General features: G+C 64.1%; 4 protein-coding genes across 4 annotated transcripts; all 4 read left to right on the forward strand.

The window, feature by feature from the left end:
- The first annotated feature begins 299 nt into the window (after positions 1-299).
- LOC118528167 (melanoma-associated antigen 9-like) lies at positions 300-1,157 on the forward strand. The gene has a single exon (XM_036080416.2). The coding sequence runs from the start codon at positions 300-302 to the stop codon at positions 1,155-1,157; it is 858 nt and encodes a 285-aa protein (XP_035936309.2).
- A 6,320-nt stretch (positions 1,158-7,477) lies between these two features.
- LOC144380535 (melanoma-associated antigen 10-like) lies at positions 7,478-8,299 on the forward strand. The gene has a single exon (XM_078064842.1). The coding sequence runs from the start codon at positions 7,478-7,480 to the stop codon at positions 8,297-8,299; it is 822 nt and encodes a 273-aa protein (XP_077920968.1).
- Positions 8,300-10,613: 2,314 nt separating this feature from the next.
- Positions 10,614-11,618, forward strand: LOC144380536 (melanoma-associated antigen 8-like). The gene has a single exon (XM_078064847.1). The coding sequence runs from the start codon at positions 10,614-10,616 to the stop codon at positions 11,616-11,618; it is 1,005 nt and encodes a 334-aa protein (XP_077920973.1).
- Positions 11,619-15,907: 4,289 nt separating this feature from the next.
- LOC118551496 (melanoma-associated antigen 10-like) lies at positions 15,908-18,355 on the forward strand. Its single transcript, XM_078064848.1, is given in 4 exon segments — positions 15,908-15,964; positions 17,139-17,239; positions 17,423-18,052; positions 18,054-18,355. Coding segments are annotated over 4 exon segments (897 nt in total). The 3' UTR covers positions 18,163-18,355.
- Positions 18,356-20,918: the final 2,563 nt, after the last annotated feature.

Here is a 20,918-nt window from a genome sequence, read left to right on the forward strand (position 1 = left end):
GTGCTCCTCCTCTTGTCCTCCAGGGGCTTCAAGAACTCAGCGTTGAGGTCTAGGTCTGAGGCAGGAGCCTCTAAGGTCCCAGAGCAGGGGAGGTGCAGGTGAGTGCCAGTGGTCAAGGTGAGGTACGTGCTCTGAGCATGGGGCCAGGGGCTCGCCCCTCCCAGCCCAGAGGGGACCCCTCAGCACCCAAGCCCGACTCAGCGCACTGTCAGCTCCGGGACTTCAGGCCTCTGCTGCCCGGGCTGCGCCCTGAGGAGCCGTCCCACATCTTTCTTCAGGTTCAGCCTGACACAAACGCCATGCCCCTGGGTCAGACGAGTGAGCTCGGGAAGATGGAGGAAGACCCAGACGCGGCCCAGGGCCTGGTGGAGGCACAGGTGTCCGGGGCAGCCACTCCCTGGAGCCTGTCTGAAGATAGCTCCAGCTCATCCAGCGAGGAGGAGCCCGGCGCCGGGCCGGGCTCATCCAGCGAGGAGGAGCCCGGCCCCGGACCGGAGCCGGAAGTGGCCCAGCCCCTGGTGCAAACTACACTCCATCTGAAGGCAGTCCACCTGGTGGCCTTCCTGCTCCTCAAGTATCGCACCCAGCAGCCGACCAGCCAGGCAGAGATGCTGGAGATCATCGGCGAGGATGACCAGGACGCCTTCCCCGTGTTCTGGGACCAAGCGTCCAAGTGCATGCAGCTGGTCTTTGGCGTGGATGTGAAGGAAGTGGACCCCGCCGACCACTCCTACATCCTGGTCCCCGTCCTGGGCCTCACCTGGGATGGGATGCTGAGCGGTGGGCAGGGCTTGCCTAAGACCAGCCTCCTAGTGGTGCTCCTGGGGGTGATCCTCCTGGAGGACGACCGTGCCCCTGAGGAGGTGGTGTGGGAAGAGCTGGGGTTCATGGGGGTGTATGACGGCCAGGAGCACATCATCTATGGGGAGCCCAGGGAGCTCCTCACCAATGTCTGGGTGGAGGAAGCATACGTGCAGTACCGGCAGGTGCCCGGAAGCGACCCTGCCCGCTACGAGTTCCTGTGGGGTCCCAGGGCCCACGCCGAAACCAGCAGGTGGAAAGTGACGCAGTATTTCCTCCAGCTCAATCTCGAGGAGCCGGCTTCCTCCCTGGCCCTGTCTGAAGGGGCTGTGAGAGATGAGGAAGAGGGGGCCTGAGCCCCCGCGTCTGCCAGGCCCTTTCCAGGCATTGGTGGGGTCGGCAGCTTCTCCTCCAGGATGCTGGGCTTGAAGTGAGGCCGCTTGTTGGTCCTTCCCTGTGTGTGTTTGTGTGTGTGCGTGAAGACAGAGCCCTGGGCGTTCTAAAGGGTGCAGGGCCAGGGAGGGTTGGGGGAAGAAAGGAGGGTAAGGAGCCTCCTGGGGGTGGGGGTGGTTGTTCCCCTGGATGACTCCCACATCCAGAGCTTGGTGTCCTTGAGGAAGCTGTCCTCTGGGTTTCCTTGCCATAGAAGGTTTCATCCGTTTCAGCGGCGGAGTGTGTGAGTGACATCCACCCCGCAGCATTTGTCCGTACCCAGTTCAAGAGTTAAGAGTTTTGTCATGTTCTGGGGGCGCCCGGGTCCTCTGTTGGTTAAGCATGTGCCATCGGCTCAGGTCATGATCTCAGGATCCTGGGATCGAACCCCACATTGTGCTCCCTGCTCAGTGGAGACTCTGCTTGTCTCTCTCCCTCTGTGTGTGCTCTTTCTCAAATAAATAAATAAATAAATAAATAAATACCTTTAAGAAAAAAAGAGTTTTGTCATGTCCTGGACACCAGCCTGGACACCTTGCCTACTTGTTTGGTCTCTGGACCGAAATCACAGGGCATTGGCCTAGGGATGGGTTGGAAAGGCGAAAGAATGGAACAAGCAGGGGACGGGGGTCAGAAGCTGGAGAAATAAAAGTTTGTTGGTTCTTGCTTCTGATGCCTTCCCGGCCATCATTGTGCAAATGCCAAAGGCAAGCACGCGCACACACGCGAGCTCGTGCATTGGCCTGGTTCTTCCAGAAAGGGGGGGAAACGTCCTCCCAGCACAGAGGGAGCCCTGCTCACTGGCTCCTTGATTCCCAGAGCTGGGCTGAGCTCTGCTCTCTGGAAGGCCCTGTGGGTGAGCAGTGAGGACACGAGGAGAAGCAGGACACGTCCCAGCCATAGGGGACCGTGTCTAGCAGCCGCAGTCCTGGCAGGAAGGTGGGGAGGGGTGCCCTGAGACCCGCAGAAGAAGCGGAGGCAGGGAGAGGGGGGTGTGGCTCCCGGGCGAGCACTGCAGTCGAAATGCCCCTGGCCCGGCCCCGGGGCGGGGGGCTGGGGTGACCAGAGGGTCCCCGTGATTGCCTCTGTGCAGCTGGTCACCGGCAAGCTGGGTGGCGACACTGCCAGACTCCAGTGTCTGCCTCCGTGTCAGGGAAGGCCGGGGGGGGGGGGGGCGCAGGGTGCGAGCCTATGTGTGAGGTGCACGGGCACGGGCTCAGCGGGGTGCCGGGGGCGGGGCCCCAACCTTGCCGGGCGGGGTCCAGGTGAGGAGCCCAGGGAGGACCGGGGGACCCCCGGCCTGCCCGCTCCCCTCTCCTGCCCCCACGTAGCCCACCCCGGAACCCATGTCCGCCCGACGTGCTGTCAGCCCGAGGGGACCCCTTCCTATGGGGTCCGGATGTGACGAGCGCCGACTTCCGCCTCGGAGGCGTGGGAGACGCCGGGACCGCCGTGTGTGGGAGGCCGGATCTCGGTCGGGCCAGGCCAGGCGTGCAGGTAGGCCCACCCGTGAGGGAGCACAGAGTGGGGGACCCCCAGGAGCCAGGTGGCCCATGACGGCAGCCCCGAGACACCCCGGGCGGGGACAGCGTCGTCCCGCTGAGCCCCTCCCGCCGGGGCCCAGGACCAAGGACACGGGTCCCCAGAGGGACGGGCCCGGGCCCTCCCTGGAGCGGGTTCCGGGGGCAGACGTAGGACTGTGGGGGCCACTCTTCCGCGCTCAGGTCCAGCCCCTCGGGCCCTGCCGCGGCCAGGCCCTGGGGGCCCCCCGGGGAGGGTGGCCACAGGTGGCGTCCGTCCGGTGAAACGCGCCTCGGGGCTCTGACGGAGCTTAGGACCTTGGTCAGAGGGGAAGGATGCCAGGTCGGGAAGGGGCGGGGGCACAGGGAGCCCCAGGGGGTCCAGGTGGGGACGGGGTGGGGATGGATCGGGGCCAGGACCGAGGGACTCTCGAGCGCAGGACAGAGGGGACCTCACCGAGGTCGGGCCCCAGGGTGAGTCCGGGACGGCCGCTGGGCGGGATGGGGACACGCGGCCAGTGCGGCCGGACTGGTGCGTCCGGGTGTCCCGAGAGACTAGGGGCCTTGGCGGAAGGAGCAGGGCCTCCCTCAGGCGGGCAGAGGGCCGGGCCCAGGTCCTGCTGGGCTTCACGCTGAGGATGCGGAGGGAGGACAGAGGGTCCCCGGACCCCAGCACAGCGTCAGTCAGGGAAGGTCCGTGGGGGAGGGGATTGAGCACGTGGTGAGTCCGGATTTCTGCATCCGGGTCTAAGAGACACTGGGGTCTTTGGCCGAAAGAGCAGGGCCTCCCTCCGGTGGGCAGAGGGGAGGACCCAGGTCCTGCTGGACTTCACGCTGAGGATGCAGAGGGAGGACAGAGGGTCCCCGGACCCCAGCACAGCGTCAGTCAGGGAAGGTCCGTTGGGGGGGGGGGTGGAGGATGGGACCACGTGGTGAGTCCGGACTTCCGCATCCGGGTCTCTGAGCGACTGAGGCCAGGGCCTGATGAAAGGAGCAGATGCTCAGGTGGGCAGAGGGGAGGGCCCTGGCGACCCAGTGGCGGGGGCGTGGCGTGGGGAGGCCAGGGATAAACCCTGAGGGAGGACAGAGGGGAGCCCCCTAGAAGCCCACCCATGATGTCAGTCTAGGGAGGCCCCCCTGGGCGGGATGGGGACACGAGCCCAGAGCGGCCGGACTTCTGCCTCTGGGTCTACCGAAAACCTGGGGTCTTTTTTTTTTTTTTAATTTTTTTTATTGTTATGTTAATCCCCATACATTACATCATTAGTTTTAGATATAGTGTTCCATGATTCATTGTTTGTGCATAACACCCAGTGCTCCATGCAGAACGTGACCTCCTCAATACCCATCACCAGGCTAACCCATCCTCCCACCCCCCTCCCCTCTAGAACCCTCAGTTTGTTTTTCAGAGTCCATCGTCTCTCATGGTTCTTCTCCCCCTCCGATTTCCCCCCCTTCATTCTTCCCCTCCTGCTACATTCTTCTTCTTCTTTTTTTCTTTCTTAACATATATTGCATTATTTGTTTCAGAGGTACAGATCTGAGATTCAACAGTCTTGCACAATTCACAGTGCTTACCAGAACACATACCCTCCCCAGTGTCCATCACCCAGTCACCCCATCCCTCCCACCCCACCCCCCACTCCAGCAACCCTCAGTTTGTTTCCTGAGATTAAGAATTCCTCATATCAGTGAGGTCATATGATACATGTCTTTCTCTGTTTGAGTTATTTCGCTCAGCATAATACCCTCCAGTTCCATCCACGTCGTTGCAAATGGCAAGATCTCATTCCTTTTGATGGCCGCATAATATTCCATTGTGTATATATACCACATCTTATTTATCCATTCATCTGTTGATGGACATCTTGGCTCTTTCCACAGTTTGGCTATTGTGGACATTGCTGCCATGATGTCAGTCTAGGGAGGCCCCCTGGGCGGGATGGGGACACGAGCCCAGAGCGGCCGGACTTCTGCATCTAGGTCTCCCGAGAACCTGGGGTCTTGACGGGTCGAAGGAGCAGAGCCTCCCTCAGGCGGGCAGAGGGGCGGGCCCAGGTCCTGTCGGGCTTCACGCTGAAGTTGCCGAGGGAGGACTGAGAGACCCTGGACCCCAGCCCAGAGGCAGTCCCTAGAGGCCCGAGTGGAGGACGGGGACACCCCGATTGTGTTCGTGCGTGCGCTTGTGTGTCCCCACTTGCCCATCTGGGTCTCGCAGAGGCTGGATGCCCTGGTGCCCGGGAGCGGATCCGTAGGCAGTAGAGACAGGCAAAGGCAGAGGCACCCAGGGAGTCGTGGTGGAGATCAGAAGAAGGCCCGGGAGACCTGGACGCCCCATCTCAGACCCCGCTCTCAGCCCCGGGGAGCCCTAGGCTTCGTGGCCGCAGGAGTTGGCCACAGACTTATCCCGGTGGGCTCAGGGCAGGGAGGGCCTTGGTGTTGGCGGACGGCCTAGGGACAGCAGACGAAGGGGCCTAGGACCTGCTAGGGCTCGAGGCGAGGACCCCCAAGGGAGTCCCCAGGGAGCCCACAGGACCGCGGCCCTGATTCAGCCACCGGAGTCTCCTGGGATGGGTGAGCCCACACGGTGCATGGCCACTTTGGCCTCAGGGCATCCGAGAACCCATGGCCATTTGGATGGAGCACTGCCTCAAGCATGGGGGTGGGGGGGAATGGCCCACGTGTTGCTGGGTGGAAATGCGAGGACCAGAAGGAGGACTGCGGTTTTGGGGACAGCGAAGAGATTCGGTCCCGGGAGGCCCGGGGCCAGATGATCACACAGGGCGTGCCCTGACTTCCCAGCCACATCTCCCAGAGCCTGGGGTCTGGGTGGAAGGAGCAGGCTTCAGGGCTGCCCAGGGTGACCCCGGGCCTGCCAGGTTGGAAGGGGAGGACTAGAGGGAGGACTGACTGGGCCGCACTAAGTTCAGGCCAGGGAGGTGGCCCCTGTGGAGGAGGAGCCCATGCCTCCTGTCCTGAGGTCCACATCTGGCTGTTAGAGACTGAGGGCCTGTGGTGAGAAGGAGCGGGCCTGGGGTGTAGCGGGCCTGTGTGTGTGAGGGTGGAGGGTGGGGTCAGGGGGAGCGGGGCACAGGTCCGGTTGGGAGTCAGGGTGAGGACCCTGGGGGAGGACTGGCCGTACCCCCTCCACCCCATCTCAGCAAAGAGGCCAGTGCACTGGAGTCTGGCCGTGCCCGATCCAGGCAGGGTCGGTCAGCGGTGGCCCAAAGTGGCATGCGTGCTCACTTGTCTCATGGGCCAGAAGGTGGGAGTCCTCAGGGAGCTGAGGTCTTGGTCTGTGGGGCACATGGCTTCTGTCTCACTTTGGGGACCTGGAAGAAGGGCAGGCCCTGGCAGGAAGAAAGAGGATTAGCGTCCTGGGGTTCTGAGGGCATCCCCACCCCAGGACAGAGGGGCCGGTCCCTACTGCCAGCCCTTTGGGATCTTGCCGGGGGCTGAGGGTGGGGGATGTAGACGTGGCCGTGGACGACGACGTGGTGGCCCCTCACCCTCCTCTCGGAGCTCTCAGGGAGGTGAGGCCCACGCTTGGAGAGGTCGGGGTCAGGTCATCTGGGGAAGCCCACCATGGAGACACACAGGATTCCCGGCTCCTGCCAAGAGTCAACGTGGGGGCACCTGAGGGAGAAGTGAGTGACTCCTACCCACCCCTCAGGACAAGGAAGTGATGGCCCAGGAATCTGTCCAGCCCCTACCTGGCGGCCCTGCAACCCTGGGCAGGGCCTGCAGGCTGAGTCCCTCCTCCTCTCCAGATCCTTCTTCTCAGGATGGGGAGGGCCAGGGCCTGAGGGACTGGACTCAGGTAGCAGAGGAGGCAGGTGCCCTGGCTCTGGGTCTGGCCCTGACTGTTGGGGGGAGATGAGAAATGAGGGGATGCCTCCCACAGCAGGATCCTCTGGGCCCAGGCCTACCCTGCCGCTTCTGTCAGCCATGGGGAGACGGGCGATCGGTGGGCCAAGTCATTTCTCCTGACTTTTCCTTCTGGTGTCTCCCAGAGATGAGGCCTCGGCACCAGGAGGGTGGCCTCAGGTCAACACACGGAGTTTTCCCAGGCCTTCCGTGGGGTCAGGGTATAGACGGAGAGGTGCGCCCATCACGGCACCGATGGAACCCCGAGCTTGGCCATCCCTGGGGTTCCGTGACGAGCCCTTAGACCTTTGGCAGGCGTGGGCAGATGCGGGCCCCCTCGCTTACCTTCTGTGGAGTCTCAGGGCTGCGTGGTCTTGCTGTGACCCTTTGGCCTCAGGCTGCGGGAGGGGGGCCAAGGCCCTGCCAGGGAAAATAGCAGTCCCCTGAGAGGCCAAGGAGGGGACCGCCCAGCTTGGACTGGTGGGGACCTCACAGAGTCCGCCCCAGCCCTCCTGCCCCACTGGGCCCCGTGTGCCGTGCTCTGTGTCTGCACCCTGAAGTGCTCCTCCTCTTGTCCTCCAGGGGCTTCAAGAACTCAGCGTTGAGGCCTAGGTCTGAGGCAGGAGCCTCTAAGGTCCCAGAGCAGGGGAGGTGCAGGTGAGTGCCAGTGGTCAAGGTGAGGTACGTGCTCTGAGCATGGGGCCAGGGGCTAGCCCATCCCAGCCCAGGGGGAGCCCTCAGCACCCAAGCCCGACGCAGCGCACTGACAGCTCCAGGACTTCAGGCCTCTGCTGCCTGGGCTGCGCCCTGAGGAGCCGTCCCACATCTTTCTTCAGGTTAAGCCCGACACAAACGCCATGCCCCTGGGTCAGACGAGTGAGCTCGGGAAGATGGAGGAAGACCCAGACACGGCCCAGGGCCTGGTGGAGGCACAGCTGTCCGGGGCAGCCATTCCCTGGAGCCTGTCTCAAGATAGCTCCAGCTCATCCAGCGAGGAGGAGCCCGGCCCCGGCCCGGAGCCGGAAGTGGCCCAGCCCCTGGTGCAAACTACACTCCACATGAAGGCAGTCCACCTGGTGGCCTTCCTGCTTCTCAAGTATCGAACCCAGCAGCCGACCAGCCAGGCAGAGATGCTGGAGATCGTCGGCGAGGATGACCAGGACGCCTTCCCCGTGATCTTTGGCCGAGCCTCCAAGTGCATGCAGCTGGTCTTTGGCGTGGATGTGAAGGAAGTGGACCCCGCCAACCACTCCTACATCCTGGTCCCCGTCCTGGGCCTCACCTGGGATGGGATGCTGAGCAGTGAGCAGGAAGTGCCCAAGACCGGCCTCCTGGTAGTGCTCCTGGGGTTTATCCTCCTGAACAGCGACCATGCCCTGGAGGAGGAGGTGTGGGAAGCGCTGGGGAACATGGGGGTGTATGCTGGCCAGCAGCACGTCATCTATGGGGAGCCCAGGCAGCTCCTCACCAATGTCTGGGTGCAGGAAGGGTACGTGGAGTACCGGCAGGTGCCCGGCAGCGACCCTGCCCGCTACGAGTTCCTGTGGGGTCCCAGGGCCCATGCCGAAATCAGCAAGTTGCAAATGCTGGAGTATTTGCTCCGGGTCAAACTCGCGCAGCCGGCTTCCTCCCTGGCCCTGTCTGAAGGGGCTGTGAGAGATGAGGAAGAGGGGGCCTGAGCCCCCGCGTCTGCCAGGCCCTTTCCAGGCATTGGTGGGGTCGGCAGCTTCTCCTCCAGGATGCTGGGCTTGAAGTGAGGCCGCTTGTTGGTCCTTCCCTGTGTGTGTTTGTGTGTGTGCGTGAAGACAGAGCCCTGGGTGTTCTAAAGGGTGCAGGGCCAGGGAGGGTTGGGGGAAGAAAGGAGGGCAAGGAGCCTCCTGGGGGTGGGGGTGGTTGTTCCCCTGGATGACTCCCACATCCAGAGCTTGGTGTCCTTGGGGAAGCTATCCTCTGGGTTTCCTTGCCATAGAAGGTTTCATCCGTTTCAGCGGCGGAGTGTGTGAGTGACATGCACCCCGCAGCATTTGTCCGTACCCAGTTCAAGAGTTAAGAGTTTTATCATGTTCCGGGGGCGCCTGGGGCCGCTGTTGGTTAAGCATGTGCCATCGGCTCAGGTCATGATCTCAGGATCCTGGGATCGAACCCCACATTGGGCTCCCTGCTCAGTGGAGACTCTGCTTGTCTCTCTCCCTCTGTGTGTGCTCTTTCTCAAAAAAAAAAAATAAATAAATACCTTTAAGAAAAAAAGAGTTTTGTCATGTCCTGGTCACCAGCCTGGACACCTTGCCTACTTGTTTCATCTCTGGACCAAAATCACAGGGCATTGGCCTAGGGATGGGTTGGAAAGGCGAAAGAATGGAACAAGCAGGGGACGGGGGTCAGAAGCTGGAGAAATAAAACTTTGTTGGTTCTTGCTTCTGATGCCTTCCCAGCCATCATTGTGCAAATACCAAAGGCAAGCACGCGCACACACGCGAGCTCGTGCATTGGCCTGGTTCTTCCAGAAAGTGGGGGAAACGTCCTCCCAGCACAGAGGGAGCCCTGCTCACTGGCTCCTTGATTCCCAGACATGGGCTGAGCTCTGCTCTCTGGAAGGCCCTGTGGGTGAGCAGTGAGGACACTAGGAGAAGCAGGACACGTCCCAGCCATAGGGGACCGTGTCTAGCAGCCGCAGTCCTGGCAGGAAGGTGGGGAGGGGTGCCCTGAGACCCGCAGAAGAAGCGGAGGCACGGTGAGGGGAGTGCGGCTCCCGGGGCGAGCACTGCAGTCGAAATGCCCCCAGCCGGGCCTGGCCCCAGGGGCGGGGGGCTGGGGTGACCAGAGGGTCCCTGTGATTGGTTCTGTGCAGTTGGTCCCCGGGAAGCTGATCTGTGACTCTGGCCCTCCTGGGGAGGAGGAGCCCCCATGCCCCCCCTCGTCCTTTTCCACCCACCCCTCGGGACAAGGAAGTGATGGCCCAGGAATCTGTCCAGCCCCTACCTGGCAGCCCTGGAACCCTGGGCGGGGCCTGTCAGGCTGAGTCCCTCCTCCTCTCCAGATCCTTCCTCTCAGGATGGAGAGGGCCAGGGCCTGAGGGTCTGGACTCAGGTAGCAGAGGAGGCAGGTGCCCTGGCTCTGGGTCTGGCCCTGATTGTTGGGGGGAGATGAGAAATGAGGGGATGCCTCCCACAGCAGGATCCTCAGGGCCCAGGCCTACCCTGCCGCTTCCGTCAGCCATGGGGAGACGGGCGATCGGTGGGCCAAGTCATTTCTCCTGACTTTTCCTTCTGGTGTCTCCCAGAGATGAGGCCTCGGCACCAGGAGGGTGGCCTCTGGTCAACACAGGGAGTTTTCCCAGGCCTTCTGTGGGGTCCGGGTATAGACGGAGAGGTGCGCCCATCCCGGCACCGATGGAACCCCGAGCTTGGCCATCCCTGGGGTTCCGTGACGAGCCCTTAGACCTTTGGCAGGCGTGGGCACATGTGGGCCCCCTCGCTTACCTTCTGTGGAGTCTCAGGGCTGCGTGGTCTTGCTGTGACCCTTTGGCCTCAGGCTGCGGGAGGGGGGCCCAGGCCCTGCCAGGGGAAATAGCAGTCCCCTGAGAGGCCAAGGAGGGGACCGCCCAGCTTGGACTGGTGGGGACCTCACAGAGTCCGCCCCAGCCCTCCTGCCCCACTGGGCCCCGGGTGCCGTGCTCTGTGTCTGCTCCCTGAAGTGACTCCTCCTCTTGTCCTCCAGGGGCTTCAAGAACTCAGCGTTGAGGCCTAGGTCTGAGGCAGGAGCCTCTAAGGTCCCAGAGCAGGGGAGGTGCAGGTGAGTGCCAGTGGTCAAGGTGAGGTACGTGCTCTGAGCATGGGGCCAGGGGCTCGCCCATCCCAGCCCAGAGGGGACCCCTCAGCACCCAAGCCCGACGCAGCGCACTGTCAGCTCCGGGACTTCAGGCCTCTGCTGCCCGGGCTGCGCCCTGAGGAGCCATCCCACATCTTTCTTCAGGTTCAGCCAGACACAAACGCCATGCCCCTGGGTCAGACGAGTGAGCTCTGGAAGCTGGAGGAAGACCCCGGCCCGGCCCAGGGCCTGGTGGACGCACAGCTGTCCGGGGCTGGGGAGGAGGAGGCCCCATGCCCCCCCTCGTCCTTTTCCACCTGCGCCTCCTCCCAGTCCACCGCCCCATCTGTCTCCTGCTCTGCCCTGTTTCTGGTCCCGTCGGAGGAGGGGTCTGCTGCTGGGTTCCAGAGTCCTCCCCAGGGCTCGGTGAGTGCCTGCCCCTCCCCCAGTGCCCCGGCAGCCACTGCCCAGAGCCAGCCTGACCAGGGCTCCAGCAGCCCCGATGAGGAGGGGTCGAGCACCTGGGAGGACCCCGAAGAAGCCCAGCCGGGGCACCAAAACGTAGTCCAGGGGAAAGTGGCCGACCTGGTGGAGTTCCTGCTCCTCAAGTATCGCACCAAGGAGCCGACCAGTCAGGCAGAGATGCTGGAGATCGTCGGCGAGGATGACCAGGATGCCTTCCCCGTGATCTTGGGCCGAGCCTCCGAGTGCATGCGGCTGGTCTTTGGCGTGGATGTGAAGGAAGTGGACCCCGGCGACCACTCTTACATCCTGGTCCCTGTCCTGGGCCTCACCTGTGATGGGATGCTGAGCAGTGAGCAGGAAGTGCCCAAGACCGGCCTCCTGGTGGTGTTCCTGGGGTTTATCCTCCTGAACGGCGACCATGCCCCCGAGGAGGAGGTTTGGGAAGAGCTGGGGGCCATGGGGGTGTATGCCGGCCAGGAGCACGTCATCTATGGGGAGCCCAGGGAGCTCCTCACCAATGTCTGGGTGCAGGAAGGGTACGTGGACTACTGGCAGGTGCCCGGCAGCGACCCTGCCCGCTACGAGTTCCTGTGGGGTCCCAGGGCCCACGCCGAAATCAGCAAGTTGCAAATGCTGGAGTATTTGCTCCGGGTCAATCTCGCGCAGCCGGCTTCCTCCCTGGCCCTGTCTGAAGGGGCTGTGAGAGATGAGGAAGAGGGGGCCTGAGCCCCCGCGTCTGCCAGGCCCTTTCCAGGCATTGGTGGGGTCGGCAGCTTCTCCTCCAGGATGCTGGGCTTGAAGTGAGGCCGCTTGTTGGTCCTTCCCTGTGTGTGTTTGTGTGTGTGCGTGAAGACAGAGCCCTGGGCGTTCTAAAGGGTGCAGGGCCAGGGAGGGTTGGGGGAAGAAAGGAGGGCAAGGAGCCTCCTGGGGGTGGGGGTGGTTGTTCCCCTGGATGACTCCCACATCCAGAGCTTGGTGTCCTTGAGGAAGCTGTCCTCTGGGTTTCCTTGCCATAGAAAGTTTCATCCGTTTCAGCGGCGGAGTGTGTGAGTGACATCCACCCCGCAGCATTTGTCCGTACCCAGTTCAAGGGTTAAGAGTTTTGTCATGTTCTGGGGGCGCCCGGGTCCTCTGTTGGTTAAGCATGTGCCATCGGCTCAGGTCATGATCTCAGGATCCTGGGATCGAATCCCACATTGGGCTCCCTGCTCAGTGGAGACTCTGCTTGTCTCTCTCCCTCTGTGTGTGCTCTTTCTCAAATAAATAAATAAATAAATAAATAAATAAATAAATAAATAAATAAATACCTTTAAGAAAAAAAGAGTTTTGTCATGTCCTGGACACCAGCCTGGACACCTTGCCTACTTGTTTGGTCTCTGGACCGAAATCACAGGGCATTGGCCTAGGGATGGGTTGGAAAGGCGAAAGAATGGAACAAGCAGGGGACGGGGGTCAGAAGCTGGAGAAATAAAAGTTTGTTGGTTCTTGCTTCTGATGCCTTCCCGGCCATCATTGTGCAAATGCCAAAGGCAAGCACGCGCACACACGCGAGCTCGTGCATTGGCCTGGTTCTTCCAGAAAGGGGGGGAAACGTCCTCCCAGCACAGAGGGAGCCCTGCTCACTGGCTCCTTGATTCCCAGAGCTGGGCTGAGCTCTGCTCTCTGGAAGGCCCTGTGGGTGAGCAGTGAGGACACGAGGAGAAGCAGGACACGTCCCAGCCATAGGGGACCGTGTCTAGCAGCCGCAGTCCTGGCAGGAAGGTGGGGAGGGGTGCGCTGAGACCCGCAGAAGAAGCGGAGGCAGGGTGAGGGGGGTGCGGCCCCCGGGGCGAGCACTGCAGTGGAAATGCCCCCGGCCCGGGGGCGGGGGGCTGGGGTGACCAGAGGGTCCCCGTGATTGCCTCTGTGCAGCTGGTCACCGGCAAGCTGGGTGGCGACACTGCCAGACTCCAGTCTCTGCCTCCGTGTCAGGGAAGGCGGGGGGCAGGCTGCGAGCCTATGTGTGAGGTGCACGGGCACGGGCTCAGCGGGGTGCCGGGGGCGGGGCCCCAACCTTGCCGGGCGGGGTCCAGGTGAGGAGCCCAGGGAGGACCGGGGGACCCCCGGCCTGCCCGCTCCCCTCTCCTGCCCCCACGTAGCCCACCCCGGAACCCATGTCCGCCCGACGTGCTGTCAGCCCGAGGGGACCCCTTCCTATGGGGTCCGGATGTGACGAGCGCCGACTTCCGCCTCGGAGGCGTGGGAGACGCCGGGACCGCCGTGTGTGGGAGGCCGGATCTCGGTCGGGCCAGGCCAGGCGTGCAGGTAGGCCCACCCGTGAGGGAGCACAGAGTGGGGGACCCCCAGGAGCCAGGTGGCCCATGCCGGCAGCCCCGAGACACCCCGGGCGGGGACAGCGTCGTCCCGCTGAGCCCCTCCCGCCGGGGCCCAGGACCAAGGACACGGGTCCCCAGAGGGACGGGCCCGGGCCCTCCCTGGAGCGGGTTCCGGGGGCAGACGGAGGACTGTGGGGGCCACTCTTCGGCGCTCAGGTCCAGCCCCTCGGGCCCTGCCGCGGCCAGGCCCTGGGGGCCCCCCGGGGAGGGTGGCCACAGGTGGCGTCCGTCCGGTGAAACGCGCCTCGGGGCTCTGACGGAGCTTAGGACCTTGGTCAGAGGGGAAGGATGCCAGGTCGGGAAGGGGCGGGGGCACAGGGAGCCCCAGGGGGTCCAGGTGGGGTCGGGGTGGGGATCGATCGGGGCCAGGACCGAGGGACTCTCGAGCGCAGGACAGAGGGGACCTCACCGAGGTCGGGCCCCAGGGTGAGTCCGGGACGGCCGCTGGGCGGGATGGGGACACGCGGCCAGTGCGGCCGGACTGGTGCGTCCGGGTGTCCCGAGACACTAGGGGCCTTGGCGGAAGGAGCAGGGCCTCCCTCAGGCGGGCAGAGGGCCGGGCCCAGGTCCTGCTGGGCTTCACGCTGAGGATGCGGAGGGAGGACTGAGGGTCCCCGGACCCCAGCACAGCGTCAGTCAGGGAAGGTCCGTGGGGGAGGGGATCGAGCACGTGGTGAGTCCGGACTTCCGCATCCGGGCCTCAGAGACTCTGGGGTCTTTGGCCGAAGGAGCAGGGCCTCCCTCCCGTGGGCAGAGGGGCGGGCTCAGGTCCTGCTGGGCTTCATGGTGAGGTTGCAGAGGGAGGACAGAGGGTCCCCGGACCCCAGCACAGCGTCAGTCATGGAAGGTCCGTTGGGGGGGGGGGGAGGGTGGAGGATTGGAGCACGTGGTGAGTCCGGACTTCCGCATCCGGGTCTCTGAGCGACTGAGGCGAGGGCCTGATGAAAGGAGCAGCTGCTCAGGTGGGCAGAGGGGAGGGCCCTGGCGACCCAGTGGCGGGGGCGTGGCGTGGGGAGGCCAGGGATAAACCCTGAGGGAGGACAGAGCGGAGCCCTCTAGAAGCCCACCCATGATGTCAGTCTAGGGAGGCCCCCCTGGGCGGGATGGGGACACGAGCCCAGAGCGGCCGGACTTCTGCCTCTGGGTCTCCCGAGAACCTGGGGTCTTGACGGGTCGAAGGAGCAGGGCCTCCGTCAGGGGGGCAGAGGGGCGGGCCCAGGTCCTGTCGGGCTTCACGCTGAAGTTGCCGAGGGAGGACTGAGAGACCCTGGACCCCAGCCCAGAGGCAGTCCCTAGAGGCCCGAGTGGAGGACGGGGACACCCCGTTTGTGTTCGTGCGTGCGTTTGTGTGTCCCCCACTTGCCCATCTGGGTCTCGCAGAGGCCGGATGCCCCGGTGCCCGGGAGCGGATCCGTAGGCAGTAGAGACAGGCAAAGGCAGAGGCACCCAGGGAGTCGTGGTGGAGATCAGAAGAAGGCCCGGGAGACCTGGACGCCCCATCTCAGACCCCGCTCTCAGCCCCGGGGAGCCCTAGGCTTCGTGGCCGCAGGAGTTGGCCACAGACTTATCCCGGTGGGCTCAGGGCAGGGAGGGCCTTGGTGTTGGCGGACGGCCTAGGGACAGCAGACGAAGGGGCCTAGGACCTGCTAGGGCTCGAGGCGAGGACCCCCAAGGGAGTCCCCAGGGAGCCCACAGGACCGCGGCCCTGATTCAGCCACCGGAGTCTCCTGGGATGGGTGAGCCCACACGGTGCATGGCCACTCTGGCCTCAGGGCATCCGAGAACCCATGGCCATTTGGATGGAGCACTGCCTCAAGCATGGGGGTGGGGGGGAATGGCCCACGTGTTGCTGGGTGGAAATGCGAGGACCAGAAGGAGGACTGCGGTTTTGGGGATAGTGAACAGATTCGGTCCCGGGAGGCCCCGGGGCCAGATGATCACACAGGGCGTGCCCTGACTTCCCAGCCACATCTCCCAGAGCCTGGGGTCTGGGTGGAAGGAGCAGGCTTCAGGGCTGCCCAGGCTGACCCCGGGCCTGCCAGGTTGGAAGGGGAGGACTAGAGGGAGGACCGACTGGGCCGCACTAAGTTCAGGCCAGGGAGGTGGCTCCTGTGGAGGAGGAGCCCATGCCTCCTGTCCTGAGGTCCACATCTGGCTGTTAGAGACTGAGGGCCTGTGGTGAGAAGGAGCGGGCCTGGGGTGTAGCGGGCCTGTGTGTGTGTGAGGGTGGAGGGTGGGGTCGGGGGGAGCGGGGCACAGGTCCGGTTGGGAGTCAGGGTGAGGACCCTGGGGGAGGACTGGCCGTACCCCCTCCACCCCATCTCAGCAAAGAAGCCAGTGCACCGGAATCTGGCCGTGCCCAATCCAGGCAGGGTCGGTCAGCGGTGGCCCCAAGTGGCATGCGTGCTCACTTGTCTCGTGGGCCGGAAGGTGGGAGTCCTCAGGGAGCTGAGGTCTTGGTCTGTGGGGCACATGGCTTCTGTCTCACTTTGGGGACCTGGAAGAAGGGCAGGCCCTGGCAGGAAGAAAGAGGATTAGCGTCCTGGGGTTCTGAGGGCATCCCCACCCCAGGACAGAGGGGCCGGTCCCTACTGCCAGCCCTTTGGGATCTTGCCGGGGGCTGAGGGTGGGGATGTAGACATGGCCGTGGACGAGGACGTGGTGGCCCCTCACCCTCCTCTCGGAGCTCTCAGGGAGGTGAGCCCCACGCTGGGAGAGGTCGGGGTCAGGTCATCTGGGGAAGCCCACCTTGGAGACACACAGGAGTCCCTGCTCCTGCCAAGAGTCAACATGGGGGCACCCGAGGGAGAAGTGAGTGACTCCTAACCCACCCCTCCGGACAAGGAAGTGATGGCCCAGGAATCTGTCCAGCCCCTACCTGGCCTCCCTGGGAACGCTGGGCGGGGCCTGTCAGGCTGAGTCCCTCCTCCTCTCCAGATCCCTCCTCTCAGGATGGGGAGGGCCAGGGCCTGAGGGTCTGGACTCAGGTAGCAGAGGAGGCAGGTGCCCTGGCTCTGGGTCTGGCCCTGACTGTTGGGGGGAGATGAGAAATGAGGGCATGCCTCCCACAGCAGGATCCTCTGGGCCCAGGCCTACCCTGCCGCTTCTGTCAGCCATGGGGAGACGGGCGATCGGTGGGCCAAGTTATGTCTCCTGACTTTTCCTTCTGGTGTCTCCCAGAGATGAGGCCTCGGCACCAGGAGGGTGGCCTCTGGTCAACACAGGGAGTTTTCCCAGGCCTTCTGTGGGGTCAGGGTATAGACGGAGAGGTGCACCCATCCCGGCACCGATGGAACCCCGAGCTTGGCCATCCCTGGGGTTCCGTGACGAGCCCTTAGACCTTTGGCAGGCGTGGGCACATGTGGGCCCCCTCGCTTACCTTCTGTGGAGTCTCAGGGCTGCGTGGTCTTGCTGTGACCCTTTGGCCTCAGGCTGCGGGAGGGGGGCCCAGGCCCTGCCAGGGGAAATAGCAGTCCCCTGAGAGGCCAAGGAGGGGACCGCCCAGCTTGGACTGGTGGGGACCTCACAGAGTCCGCCCCAGCCCTCCTGCCCCACTGGGCCCCGTGTGCCGTGCTCTGTGTCTGCTCCCTGAAGTGCTCCTCCTCTTGTCCTCCAGGGGCTTCAAGAACTCAGCGTTGAGGCCTAGGTCTGAGGCAGGAGCCTCTAAGGTCCCAGAGCAGGGGAGGTGCAGGTGAGTGCCAGTGGTCAAGGTGAGGTACGTGCTCTGAGCATGGGGCCAGGGGCTCGCCCCTCCCAGCCCAGAGGGGAGCCCTCAGCACCCAAGCCCGACGCAGCGCACTGTGAGCTCCGGGACTTCAGGCCTCTGCTGCCCGGGCTGCGCCCTGAGGAGCCATCCCACATCTTTCTTCAGGTTCAGCCTGACACAAACGCCATGTCCCTGGGTCAGAGGAGTGAGCTCTGGAAGCTGGAGGAAGACCCCGGCCCGGCCCAGGGCCTGGTGGAGGCACAGCTGTCCGGGGCTGGGGAGGAGGAGGCCCCGTGCGCCCCCTCCTCCTTCTCCACCTCCGCCTCCTCCCAGTCCACCGTCCCATCTGTCTCCTGCTCTGCCCTTTTTCTGGTCCCCTCGGAGGAGGGGTCTGCTGCTGGGTTCCAGAGTCCTCCCCAGAGCTCTGTGAGTGCCTGCCCCTCCCCCAGTGCCCCGGCAGCCACTGCCCAGAGCCAGCCTGACCAGGGCTCCAGCAGCCCCGATGAGGAGGGGTCGAGCACCTGGGAGGAGCCCGAAGAAGCCCAGCCGGGGCACCAAAACGTAGTCCAGGGGAAGGTGGTCGACCTGGTGGAGTTCCTGCTCCTCAAGTATCGCACCAAGGAGCCGATCAGCCAGGCAGAGATGCTGGAGATCGTCGGCGAGGATGACCAGGATGCCTTCCCTGTGATCTTGGGCCGAGCCTCCGAGTGCATGCGGCTGGTCTTTGGCGTGGATGTGAAGGAAGTGGACCCCGCCGACCACTCCTACATCCTGGTCCCCGTCCTGGGCCTCACCTGGGATGGGATGCTGAGCAGTGAGCAGGAAGTGCCCAAGACCGGCCTCCTGGTAGTGCTCCTGGGGTTTATCCTCCTGAACAGCGACCATGCCCCGGAGGAGGAGGTGTGGGAAGCGCTGGGGGACATGGGGGTGTATGCTGGCCAGGAGCACGTCATCTATGGGGAGCCCAGGGAGCTCCTCACCAATGTCTGGGTGCAGGAAGGGTACGTGGAGTACCGGCAGGTGCCCGGCAGCGACCCTGCCCGCTACGAGTTCCTGTGGGGTCCCAGGGCCCACGCCGAAATCAAAGTTGCAAATGCTGGAGTATTTGCTCCGGGTCAGTCTCGCGCAGCCGGCTTCCTCCCTGGCCCTGTCTGAAGGGGCTGTGAGAGATGAGGAAGAGGGGGCCTGAGCCCCCGCGTCTGCCAGGCCCTTTCCAGGCATTGGTGGGGTCGGCAGCTTCTCCTCCAGGATGCTGGGCTTGAAGTGAGGCCGCTTGTTGGTCCTTCCCTGTGTGTGTTTGTGTGTGTGCGTGAAGACAGAGCCCTGGGCGTTTGAAGGAGTGCAGGGCCAGGGAGGGTTGGGGGAAGAAAGCAGGGTAAGGAGCCTCCTGGGGGTGGGGGTGGTTGTTCCCTGGGATGACTCCCACATCCAGAGCTTGGTGTCCTTGAGGAAGCTGTCCTGTGGGGTTCCTTGCCATAGAAGGTTTCATCCGTTTCAGCGGCGGAGTGTGTGAGTGACATGCACCCCGCAGCATTTGTCCGTACCCAGTTCAAGAGTTAAGAGTTTTATCATGTTCCGGGGGCGCCTGGGGCCGCTGTTGGTTAAGCATGTGCCATCGGCTCAGGTCATGATCTCAGGATCCTGGGATCGAACCCCACATTGTGCTCCCTGCTCAGTGGAGACTCTGCTTGTCTCTCTCCCTCTGTGTGTGCTCTTTCTCAAATAAATAAATAAATAAATAAATAAATAAATAAATAAATAAATAAATACCTTTAAGAAAAAAAGAGTTTTGTCATGTCCTGGACACCAGCCTGGACACCTTGCCTACTTGTTTGGTCTCTGGACCGAAATCACAGGGCATTGGCCTAGGGATGGGTTGGAAAGGCGAAAGAATGGAACAAGCAGGGGACGGGGGTCAGAAGCTGGAGAAATAAAAGTTTGTTGGTTCTTGCTTCTGATGCCTTCCCGGCCATCATTGTGCAAATGCCAAAGGCAAGCACGCGCACACACGCGAGCTCGTGCATTGGCCTGGTTCTTCCAGAAAGGGGGGGAAACGTCCTCCCAGCACAGAGGGAGCCCTGCTCACTGGCTCCTTGATTCCCAGAGCTGGGCTGAGCTCTGCTCTCTGGAAGGCCCTGTGGGTGAGCAGTGAGGACACGAGGAGAAGCAGGACACGTCCCAGCCATAGGGGACCGTGTCTAGCAGCCGCAGTCCTGGCAGGAAGGTGGGGAGGGGTGCGCTGAGACCCGCAGAAGAAGCGGAGGCAGGGTGAGGGGGGTGCGGCCCCCGGGGCGAGCACTGCAGTGGAAATGCCCCCGGCCCGGGGGCGGGGGGCTGGGGTGACCAGAGGGTCCCCGTGATTGCCTCTGTGCAGCTGGTCACCGGCAAGCTGGGTGGCGACACTGCCAGACTCCAGTCTCTGCCTCCGTGTCAGGGAAGGCGGGGGGCAGGCTGCGAGCCTATGTGTGAGGTGCACGGGCACGGGCTCAGCGGGGTGCCGGGGGCGGGGCCCCAACCTTGCCGGGCGGGGTCCAGGTGAGGAGCCCAGGGAGGACCGGGGGACCCCCGGCCTGCCCACTCCCCTCTCCTGCCCCCACGTAGCCCACCCCGGAACCCATGTCCGCCCGACGTGCTGTCAGCCCGAGGGGACCCCTTCCTATGGGGTCCGGATGTGACGAGCGCCGACTTCCGCCTCGGAGGCGTGGGAGACGCCGGGACCACCGTGTGTGGGAGGCCGGATCTCGGTCGGGCCAGGCCAGGCGTGCAGGTAGGCCCACCCGTGAGGGAGCACAGAGTGGGGGACCCCCAGGAGCCAGGTGGCCCATGCCGGCAGCCCCGAGACACCCCGGGCGGGGACAGCGTCGTCCCGCTGAGCCCCTCCCGCCGGGGCCCAGGACCAAGGACACGGGTCCCCAGAGGGACGGGCCCGGGCCCTCCCTGGAGCGGGTTCCGGGGGCAGACGGAGGACTGTGGGGGCCACTCTTCGGCGCTCAGGTCCAGCCCCTCGGGCCCTGCCGCGGCCAGGCCCTGGGGGCCCCCCGGGGAGGGTGGCCACAGGTGGCGTCCGTCCGGTGAAACGCGCCTCGGGGCTCTGACGGAGCTTAGGACCTTGGTCAGAGGGGAAGGATGCCAGGTCGGGAAGGGGCGGGGGCACAGGGAGCCCCAGGGGGTCCAGGTGGGGTCGGGGTGGGGATCGATCGGGGCCAGGACCGAGGGACTCTCGAGCGCAGGACAGAGGGGACCTCACCGAGGTCGGGCCCCAGGGTGAGTCCGGGACGGCCGCTGGGCGGGATGGGGACACGCGGCCAGTGCGGCCGGACTGGTGCGTCCGGGTGTCCCGAGACACTAGGGGCCTTGGCGGAAGGAGCAGGGCCTCCCTCAGGCGGGCAGAGGGCCGGGCCCAGGTCCTGCTGGGCTTCACGCTGAGGATGCGGAGGGAGGACTGAGGGTCCCCGGACCCCAGCACAGCGTCAGTCAGGGAAGGTCCGTGGGGGAGGGGATCGAGCACGTGGTGAGTCCGGACTTCCGCATCCGGGCCTCAGAGACTCTGGGGTCTTTGGCCGAAGGAGCAGGGCCTCCCTCCCGTGGGCAGAGGGGCGGGCTCAGGTCCTGCTGGGCTTCATGGTGAGGTTGCAGAGGGAGGACAGAGGGTCCCCGGACCCCAGCACAGCGTCAGTCATGGAAGGTCCGTTGGGGGGGGGGGGAGGGTGGAGGATTGGAGCACGTGGTGAGTCCGGACTTCCGCATCCGGGTCTCTGAGCGACTGAGGCGAGGGCCTGATGAAAGGAGCAGCTGCTCAGGTGGGCAGAGGGGAGGGCCCTGGCGACCCAGTGGCGGGGGCGTGGCGTGGGGAGGCCAGGGATAAACCCTGAGGGAGGACAGAGCGGAGCCCTCTAGAAGCCCACCCATGATGTCAGTCTAGGGAGGCCCCCCTGGGCGGGATGG

Source organism: Halichoerus grypus, chromosome X (genome assembly GCF_964656455.1).
Source record: "Halichoerus grypus chromosome X, mHalGry1.hap1.1, whole genome shotgun sequence".
Classification (NCBI taxonomy): domain Eukaryota; kingdom Metazoa; phylum Chordata; class Mammalia; order Carnivora; family Phocidae; genus Halichoerus; species Halichoerus grypus.